At 53.8% G+C, this 10,000-nt stretch overlaps 1 protein-coding gene across 1 annotated transcript in view; it reads left to right on the top strand.

The window, feature by feature from the left end:
• The window catches only part of LOC311323852 (inactive rhomboid protein 1-like), a gene marked incomplete at both ends in the record, with an annotated part of 17,136 nt that overhangs the window by 7,046 nt on the left and 90 nt on the right, over positions 1–10,000 (top strand). Inside the window, 14 exons of the mRNA XM_084456152.1 lie at positions 651–773; positions 870–1,033; positions 1,163–1,423; positions 1,865–1,976; positions 2,157–2,231; positions 2,377–2,538; positions 2,955–3,055; positions 3,687–3,750; positions 5,552–5,646; positions 5,834–5,909; positions 6,357–6,457; positions 8,635–8,788; positions 9,271–9,494; positions 9,895–10,000. The exon at positions 9,895–10,000 is cut by the window's right edge and continues 90 nt beyond it. Of these exons, the coding sequence (XP_084312278.1) occupies positions 651–773; positions 870–1,033; positions 1,163–1,423; positions 1,865–1,976; positions 2,157–2,231; positions 2,377–2,538; positions 2,955–3,055; positions 3,687–3,750; positions 5,552–5,646; positions 5,834–5,909; positions 6,357–6,457; positions 8,635–8,788; positions 9,271–9,494; positions 9,895–10,000 (1,818 nt within the window). The remainder of the gene's footprint in view (positions 1–650; positions 774–869; positions 1,034–1,162; positions 1,424–1,864; positions 1,977–2,156; positions 2,232–2,376; positions 2,539–2,954; positions 3,056–3,686; positions 3,751–5,551; positions 5,647–5,833; positions 5,910–6,356; positions 6,458–8,634; positions 8,789–9,270; positions 9,495–9,894) is intronic.

The raw sequence follows: 10,000 nt of genomic DNA, 5'->3' as shown, positions 1-10,000 counted from the left end.
GGATAATACAGTAAGGATGCTCAGCTGTTTGCTGGATAGTCCGGCTAGCAACAGAATATTCTAGAACTCTCTCTCTCTCTCCCTCTCTCTCTCTCTCTCTCTCTCTCCCTCTCTCTCTCTCTCTCTCTCTCTCTCTCTGGTGTAATCCAGCCCTGCCTGAGGTCACCACTGCGTAATCATCAACCACAGCCGGTCACCGGGCAGAATAGCTGCCTGTAACCCTGGCACCATGTGTCACTGCAGCCTGGATGACGTACAGACGTCTGACAGTGACAGTTGTGACAACGTGATTTGCAAGGAATAAAGATGACGACGACAGCTGTATCTCTCCTTCTGTTCTTGACAATTGCATTGATTATTCTAATGTTGGTGTGTGTGTGTGTGTGTGTGCCCGTGCGTGCGTGTGTGCGCACGTGTGTATGTGTGTGTGTGTGCGCGTGTGTGCGCGCTGTGTGTGTGCGTGCGTGCGCGCATGTGTGTGTGTGCGTGTGTGTGTGCGTGTGCGTGCGTGTGCGTGTGTGTGTGTGTGTGTGTGTGTGAGTGCGTGTGTGTGTGCGCGTGTGCGCGCATGTGTGTGTGTGCATGTGCGTGTGTGTGTGCGTGTGCGCGTGTGTGTGTGTGCGTGTGCGTGTGTGTGTGTGTGTGTGTAGGGCCACACGGTGCATGCTGCCTCTTCCAGGCGGTATCGCAGGCGGAGCTTCTTGCCTGCCGGTTTCCTGGAAGACGACACGGTAGACTTCCCTGACGAGCTGGACACTTCCTTCTTCGCCAAGGTGAGCGCAAACACACACACACACACACACGCACACACGCACACACACACATAGCCAGCTACAGTCCCTCTCTCTCTCTCTCCTCTCCTTCTCCAGGATGAGGCGCTGCAGGACGAGCTGTCCACCTACGCGGACGAGGTGTTTGAGTCTCCGTCCGAGGCCGCCATCAAGGAGGCGGAGTTTCACGCATCGCAGGACGAGACCGAGCTGACGGGTGGCGCCCTGGACAAGAGCGAGCTGGAGAGGAGCCACTTAATGATGTGAGGCTCCGTGAGACACACACACACACACACACACACACACACACACACAGTCACATACATACGCGCACTCTACTAACTAAACTAAGCCCCTGACCTTCGACCTCTCACCCCTCCCCCCTGTCTCAGTCCCCTGGAGCGCGGCTGGCGAAAGGATAGGGATGGCCCCCCGCTGCTCCAGCCCAAGGTCCGCCTGCGACAGGAAGTGGTCAGCCTCGGCGGCGCCGGGCTGCGGCGAGGCCAGCGCATCACTGTGCCCGTCCAGAGGCTGTTCACCCGGGAGAAACGGCCCTACGGCCTGGGCATGGTGGGACGACTCACCAACAGGACCTACCGCCAACGCATCGACAGCAGCGTCCGGAGGCAGATTGAGGACATGGATGACCACAGGTAGGGATGACAGAGGACATGGATGACAGGTAGGGATGGCAGAGGACATGGATGACAGGTAGGGATGGCAGAGGACATGGATGACAGGTAGGGATGGCAGAGGACATGGATGACAGTTAAGGATGACAGAGAACATGGACTACCACAGGTAGGGATGGCAGAGGACATGGATGACAGTTAAGGATGACAGAGAACATGGATGACAGGTAGGGATGACAGAGGACATGGATGACAGGTAGGGATGACAGAGGACATGGATGACAGGTAGGGATGAGTGAGATTTTAGCAAACATACAAACAACGTATACAGTAAAACAGTAGCAAAGTACGAATGATGATATTACTGTACTGTTTGCGTGTGTGTGTGTGTGTGTGTGTGTGTGTGTGTGTGTGTGTGTGTGTGTGTGTGTGTGTGTGACGTGTCTCTCTCTCTCTCTCCAGGCCGTTCTTCTCCTACTGGATCACGTTTGTCCACCTGCTCATCACCATCCTGGCGGTGTGCATCTACGGGATCGCCCCCATCGGCTTCTCTCAGCACGAGACCGTGGACTCGGTGGGTCCCGGCGCTGCCCAGGCGGCTAGACTAGACCACGCCCCCCCCGTTGGCTCTGTGTGGTTCTGTACTTAAATGCTTTGTGCCTTCTGTTGTTCACGTTGTCGTGTTTCTGCAGCGTGAGGAGGATCGAAATAGATAAAGACATTCATTTTTTTCTCCGCTGAACCCTCTGTTCAGGTGTTGAGGAATAAAGGGGTGTACGAAAACGTCAAGTTTGTGGAACAAGAAAACTTCTGGGTCGGCCCGAGTTCGGTAAGCGGCGTGTCCGTTCAGTCTCACCCTCCACCCACCTGACACTGTTTGTTATTCTAGAACATTCTGCAACACTAGAACACGGTGGAGCCCGTCCTCCAGTTTTCGGTGTCGCTGACCTGCAGTTCCTGCCACTGTCCTGTAGGAGGCGCTGATCCACCTGGGGGCCAAGTTCTCCCCCTGCATGCGGCAGGACCAGGAGGTCCACGGGCTGATCCAGGAGAAGAGGGCGAAGGAGAGGGAGTCGGCCTGCTGCGTCAGGAACGACCGCTCAGGCTGCGTCCAGACATCCCGGGACGAGTGCTCTGTGAGTAGGAGCAGGGGGGGGGGGAGGAGGAGGAGGAGGAGGAGGAGGAGGAGGAGGAGGAAGAGGAGGAGGAGGAGGAGGAAGAGGTGGAGGAGAAAAGGAAGCAGGGGTGGGGGGATTTTGACAGAACTGTAGCCAGCCTGGACTGGAATGAGGAACTGATTAATGCTGATAAGACATTGCAAGTACAAGCGAAGACAAGACTTCCAATGTACCTGTGTGTTACACACGGCAAACTAACTTCCTGTTCCATTCCCTGAGGGTTCAGATTGTAGCGTGGGTATCGGGAAGGTAGCCAGCTGATATCTGTCAGTCCTCGTTGCCTCTCCTGTGTCATGTTGGTGTCATGTCAGCTGAAACAGTCAGTTGGTTATGGTCCCCACTTCTAAACCTTCTCTTCTCCTGTGTGTGTCCAGTCCACCCTGGCAGTCTGGGTCAAGTGGCCTCAGCACCCAAGCGCTCCGGCGTTAGACGGTCAACCACGCCAACACGGCTCTGTCTGCCACCAGGACCCCAGGTAATACACTGTACCAGGGCTGCTATGCATCTCCCAGGTGATACACTGTACCATCACTGCTATGCATCTCCCAGGTGATACACTGTACCAGGGCTGCTATGTATCTCCCAGGTAATACACTGTACCATCACTGCTATGCATCTCCCAGGTGATACACCGTACCAGTGCTGCTATGTATCTCCCAGGTGATACACTGTACCATCACTGCTATGTATCTCCCAGGTGATACACTGTACCAGTGCTGCTATGTATCTCCCAGGTGATACACTGTACCAGTGCTGCTATGTATCTCCCAGGTGATACACTGTACCAGTGCTGTTATGTATCTCCCAGGTGATACACTTTACCAGTGCAGCTATGTATCTCCCAGGTGATACACTGTACCAGTGCTGCTATAGCTACTGTATCTCCCAGGGAATACATTGATCCTGAAGCTGTTCTATATATCTACTGTACATGTAGTCCATCCTTAACAATGTATGACGTGTATATATATGATCTTCAGAGAGAGTCATACACTCCTCCTTTCTTTCTTGTCCTTTTATCCATTTTATTCATCTCTCCATCATCCCTCTCTCCTCCTCCTCCATCATCCCTCTCTCCTCCTCCTCCATCCTTCTCTGTCCTCCAGGATATGTCTGGAGCCAGCTTCTGTATCCCCTCATGAATGGCCGGACGACATCACCAAGTGGCCAGTCAGTATCCCCCCTCCACCCCTCACACACACACACACACACTCACACGCAGCGCAGTAAGCACACTCACACACACAGTTACGCAGCGCCTGCGATGGTAGGGAGAGAGGCGAACGTAGCGGCCCGTAGGTGCGCACACTGGTGTGGGGAGATTGAGGAAGGTGGGGGCAAACAATAAAACTTAACCAACTACAAATAAGAAAAAAAACAAAAAAACAGGGGATTTATTCTTTCACAGAAAGTTTAGCCTGAAAATAACAACCAACAATAACCAAACAATAATTAACAATTAAAGAATTATACACCAAAAACCCAAAGGGGGAGGAGCAGGACTGTGCGAGGGGTGTGCCTAAAACTAAAAGGGCCCCGAGTGTCCCTATCCACTAACTAACCAACTAGAATCATATAAAACTACTACTAGGCCCTGAACACTAACCTAACTGCTACACAGAAAGGTGCGACACCCACTAGCCCTAACCTAAGCTGTGTTCGGAATCGCTCCCTCGTTCCCTCACTCCCTATATAGGGTTCACCATGTAGTGAACTACCTAGGGAACGGTGAAAATGTAGGATACATGCACTGTTCCCTGCAAATCAAGGTGAATTGTGGGTAATAAATAGTGGACTATATAGGGAACGAAAATTCCGTGGAGAATTCGGACACTACAAACAAAATGTCTGACACCCTATATAGTGCACTATATAGTGAATAGGGAGCGATTCCGAACACAGCTCTAGTGTGTATAACAAAGGGTTACCTCCATGATGAGGTGTTACCCATGGCTTTCTCACCCAGCCCTTCTCCACTAGGACTGCTGGAACACAGAGGACAATGAACAACTAACAAAAACCCACACCAAACATTAGATTAACAGACAGAACAAAAGAAGCCTACAAACAAACATAGCAACCCACTACTTTTTTGCACATAGAACAACACAGAATACATAGGCGGCTGGTCTTCCTCTGATTGGACCACAGGGCAGGGGGATGATTGGACTCAGGTGGAGTCGATGATTAGTTGATTGACTGGACACAACGAGCACAATGACAGAGAACAGAACAGAAACATAGGAGGCCGTAACACACACACACACACACACACGCACACACACACATAAACCAGAAAGGTCACCTAGCCTACAGTATAGCTGAATCCCAATCTGAGTGCGCAAACCGCACTTGCGGCCCCTCGCACTTGTGGCCTGAGGCCTGAGCACTTAATTGACGTCAGCTGGAAGGGCCAGAGGGTGCAGGGCCGTGAATTAAATGGGACAGCACTCCCAGTTTCGCTCAATGCCCCTCCCACTTCGTTTTCATTGGCTGCCGCGTTCCTCCGACGCAGAGGCTGCTCTGACGCTCCCTTCAGCTCTGCAAATTGACCGATTGACGTCTGTTGTAATTTAATAATAATTAAAAAATTAGGTTGGGTGGGATATGTTTGCAGCATGTGGATTTCAAGATAAATGTTGTGTTATCTGCAAATGTCATAATTTATGTGTGATGCACTCGGATCATGACTCGGATGCACTCAAGCACTGTGTCACATGAGACGCGGTGGGCTGTGGGTATTTTCTGCTCCTAAGTCCGTGAAATTGCGGACTTTCGGTAAGTGCGGTTACAGTGCGCAAAATGGCGGCGTGGCGCACTTGTGGACCTAGCAATTCCGTTTTGGAACTACCCTGAGCCCTTGTGGACTTAGCGGGAACGCGCATGTAAGGCCACAAGGCCGCGAGTGCTCTGCACTTTCGCCTAAGTGCGCGATTTGGGATTCAGCTTATCTTTCCCTCTGTGTCCCCAGGTGTGTACCAGACTGAACCCTGGGAACCACACCAGCCTTCCCCACATCGACTGTTCCATCACAGGAAGACCCTGCTGCATCGGCACCAAGGGGAGGTGAGCGCGCTCTCGCCGCCGATGGCGCCCGGCGTCCGTGTACGGCTGGTCTCGTCTATGCTGGGCTATGCTCAGCGGTGGGAAGTGACCTCAGAGTGTGACGATGAGGTTTCATGTCCCGTGTATGTGGTGTGTGTGTGTGTGTGTGTGTGTGTGTGTGTGTGTGTGTGTGTGTGTGTGTGTGTAGGTGTGAAATCACCTCCAGAGAGTATTGTGACTTCATGAAGGGCTACTTCCACGAGGAGGCAACTCTCTGCTCCCAGGTAGGCGGCACGCAGGCACACACACACACACACACACACACACATGCACACACACACACACACACACATGCGCACACACACACACACACACACATGCACACACACACACACGCACACACACACACACGCACACACACACACATGCACACACATGCACACACACATGCGCACACACACACACACACATGCACACACACACACACACACACACATGGGCGCACACACACACACACACACACACACACATATACACACACACACACACACACACACACACAAGCCTACGCCTTCATTTGGCGATGCTTGGAATTTCGGGCAAGTCAGAAATTTCGCTCCATAATGCATCGGGACACAGCAAGGCTGTGATTGGTTCTGGTCGCTGACGGTACAGTTCAGCTCCTCGTTAACGAGCCCGGACACCTCATCCCTCCCACCTCTCTCCTCTAGGTGGCGTGTATGGATGATGTGTGTGGCCTGCTGCCTTTCCTCAACCCAGAGATCCCTGACCAGTTCTACAGACTCTGGCTGTCTCTCTTCCTCCATGCTGGGTCAGTATCCCTCCATCTCTCCACCTCTTGCTCTCCCTCTCTCCCCTTCTCTCTCGCCCTATCTCTCATACCCCTCCACCTCTGTCTCTCCCCCTCTCTCTCCCTCATTCTGTCCCTGTCTCTCTCCCTCTCTCTCCCCCTCTCATACCCATCTACTTCTTTCTCTCTGTAGAATCCTGCCCTGCCCTGGTGTAGCATGTGTTTCTGTCCCCCTGTAGGACATTGCCCTGGTGTAACATCTATTTCTGGCCCCCTGTAGGACTCTGCCCTGGTGTAACATGTGTTTCTGTCCCCCTGAAGGACCCTTCCCTGGTGTAACATGTGTTTCTGTCCCCCTGTAGGACCTTGCACTGGTGTAGCATGTGTTTCTGTCCCCCTGTAGGACCCTTCCCTGGTGTAACATGTGTGTCTGTCCCCCTGTAGGACCCTGCCCTGGTGTAATGTGTGTTTCTGTCCCCCTGTAGGACCCTGCCCTGGTGTAATGTGTGTTTCTGCCCCCCTGTAGGACGGTGCCCTGGTGTAGCATGTGTTTCTGTCCCCCTGTAGGACGGTGCCCTGGTGTAACATGTGTTTCTGTCCCCCTGTAGGACCCTGTCCCACCTGGTGTAACGTGTGTTTCTGTCCCCCTGTAGGACCCTTCTCTGGTGTAACGTGTGTTTCTGTCCCCCTGTAGGACCTTGCACTGGTGTAACATCTGTTTCTGCCCCCCTGTAGGACCCTGCCCTGGTGTAACATCTGTTTCTGTCCCCCTGTAGGACTGTGCCCTGGTGTAACGTGTGTTTCTGTCCCCCTGTAGGACCCTGTCCCACCTGGTGTAACGTGTGTTTCTGTCCCCCTGTAGGACCCTTCCCTGGTGTAACATCTGTTTCTGCCCCCCTGTAGGACCCTGCCCTGGTGTAACATCTGTTTCTGTCCCCCTGTAGGACTGTGCCCTGGTGTAACATGTGTTTCTGCCCCCCTGTAGGACCCTGCCCTGGTGTAACGTGTGTTTCTGTCCCCCTGTAGGACTGTGCCCTGGTGTAACATGTGTTTCTGCCCCCCTGTAGGACCCTGCCCTGGTGTAACATCTGTTTCTGTCCCCCTGTAGGACTGTGCCCTGGTGTAACATGTGTTTCTGCCCCCCTGTAGGACCCTGCCCTGGTGTAGCATGTGTTTCTGTCCCCCTGTAGGACGGTGCCCTGGTGTAACGTGTGTTTCTGTCCCCCTGTAGGACCCTGTCCCACCTGGTGTAACGTGTGTTTCTGTCCCCCTGTAGGACCCTTCTCTGGTGTAACGTGTGTTTCTGTCCCCCTGTAGGACCTTGCACTGGTGTAACATCTGTTTCTGCCCCCCTGTAGGACCCTGCCCTGGTGTAACATCTGTTTCTGTCCCCCTGTAGGACTGTGCCCTGGTGTAACATGTGTTTCTGTCCCCCTGTAGGACCCTGTCCCACCTGGTGTAACGTGTGTTTCTGTCCCCCTGTAGGACCCTTCCCTGGTGTAACATCTGTTTCTGCCCCCCTGTAGGACCCTGCCCTGGTGTAACGTGTGTTTCTGTCCCCCTGTAGGACCGTGCCCTGGTGTAGCATCTGTTTCTGTCCCCCTGTAGGACCGTGCCCTGGTGTAACATCTGTTTCTGCCCCCCTGTAGGACCCTGCCCTGGTGTAACGTGTGTTTCTGCCCCCCTGTAGGACCCTGCCCTGGTGTAACATGTGTTTCTGTCCCCCTGTAGGACCTTGCACTGGTGTAACATGTGTTTCTGCCCCCCTGTAGGACCCTGTCCCACCTGGTGTAACGTGTGTTTCTGTCCCCCTGTAGGATCCTGCCATGGTGTAACATGTGTTTCTGTCCCCCTGTAGGACCTTGCATTGGTGTAACATGTGTTTCTGTCCCCCTGTAGGACCTTGCACTGGTGTTACGTGTGTTTCTGTCCCCCTGTAGGACCCTGCCCTGGTGTAGCATGTGTTTCTGCCCCCCTGTAGGACCCTGCCCTGGTGTAACGTGTGTTTCTGTCCCCCTGTAGGACCCTGCACTGCCTGGTGTAACATGTGTTTCTGTCCCCCTGTAGGACCCTGCACTGCCTGGTGTAACGTGTGTTTCTGTCCCCCTGTAGGATCCTGCACTGCCTGGTGTAGCATGTGTTTCTGCCCCCCTGTAGGACCCTGCCATGGTGTAACGTGTGTTTCTGTCCCCCTGTAGGATCCTGCACTGCCTGGTGTCGGTGCTGTTCCAGATGACCGTCCTGAGGGACCTGGAGAAGCTGGCGGGCTGGCTCAGGATCTCCATCATCTACATCCTGTCCGGCATCACCGGCAACCTGGCCAGCGCCATCTTCCTGCCGTACCGAGCGGAGGTGAACTACATTTCCTGTGGCTGGACTTTTAACGCAGCGTATAACCGATACAACAAAATCAGACGTTACTGTTAGTCCCCATCCTAAACTCAAACTTCAAAATAAAACATCAGGCCTCCTCTCTCACGCCACCCTTCATACACTCCTCCTTTCTTTCTTGTCCTTTTATCCATCTTATTCATCTCTCCATCATCCCTCTCTCCTCCTCCTCCATCATCCCTCTCTCCTCCTCCTCCTCCATCATCCCTCTCCTCCTCCTCCATCATCCTTCTCTCCTCCTCCTCCATCATCCCTCTCTCCTCCTCCTCCATCATCCCTCTCTCCTCCTCCTCCATCATCCTTCTCTCCTCCTCCTCCATCATCCCTCTCTCCTCCTCCTCCTCCATCATCCCTCTCTCCTCCTCCTCCATCATCCTTCTCTCCTCCTCCTCCATCATCCTTCTCTCCTCCTCCTCCTCCATCATCCCTCTCTCCTCCTCCAGGTGGGTCCCGCGGGGTCCCAGTTCGGCACGCTGGCCTGTCTGTTCGTGGAGCTGTTCCAGAGCTGGCAGATCCTGGAGCGCCCGTGGCGGGCCTTCACCAAGCTGCTGGGCATCGCCCTCTTCTTCTTCTCCTTCGGCCTGCTGCCCTGGATCGACAACTTCGCCCACATCTGCGGCTTCATCTCCGGCTTCTTCCTCTCCTTCGCCTTCCTCCCCTACATCAGGTGGGTGGGCGTGCGGCACGGGCTGATCTGCGATCAGTTTGTACCTGAAGAAAAATTCGGTTAATGTCTGGTGGATGGGGTCATCTTCCCAGAAGCTGATCTGGGTTCAGCTCTTCTACCATGATGGTGCACTGAGGGTAGATGTTCCGCTAGCTATTATAGGTCTGTGGAGAACATGTGACTGTGGTTCCGGCCGTAAAAGGTCGCCGTCTCGGGACACATGAATGCGCCTTCAGAGACCGGGATCCGAACCCACGTCCCCGTGGTCGTTCTGCGCCTATGTGTCTGTGACCCACTCTGCTTGTCTCCCGTCTGAATACAGTTAACCCCTTGCTCTAGGTGGTCGCACTCCCATCCTGTCTCGTTCATCACTTCTCTCCCTCTCTCTCTCTCTCTCCAGTTTCGGCCGGTCGGACAGGTACCGCAAGCGCGGCCAGATCTGCCTGTTCCTCCTGGTGTTCCTCGGCCTTTTCTCAGCCTTGGCGGTGCTCTTCTACGTCTACCCC

Source organism: Borostomias antarcticus (genome assembly GCF_949987555.1).
Source record: "Borostomias antarcticus genome assembly, chromosome: 22".
Classification (NCBI taxonomy): Eukaryota; Metazoa; Chordata; class Actinopteri; order Stomiiformes; family Stomiidae; genus Borostomias; species Borostomias antarcticus.
This window is presented reverse-complemented; position numbering and strand designations above follow the sequence as displayed.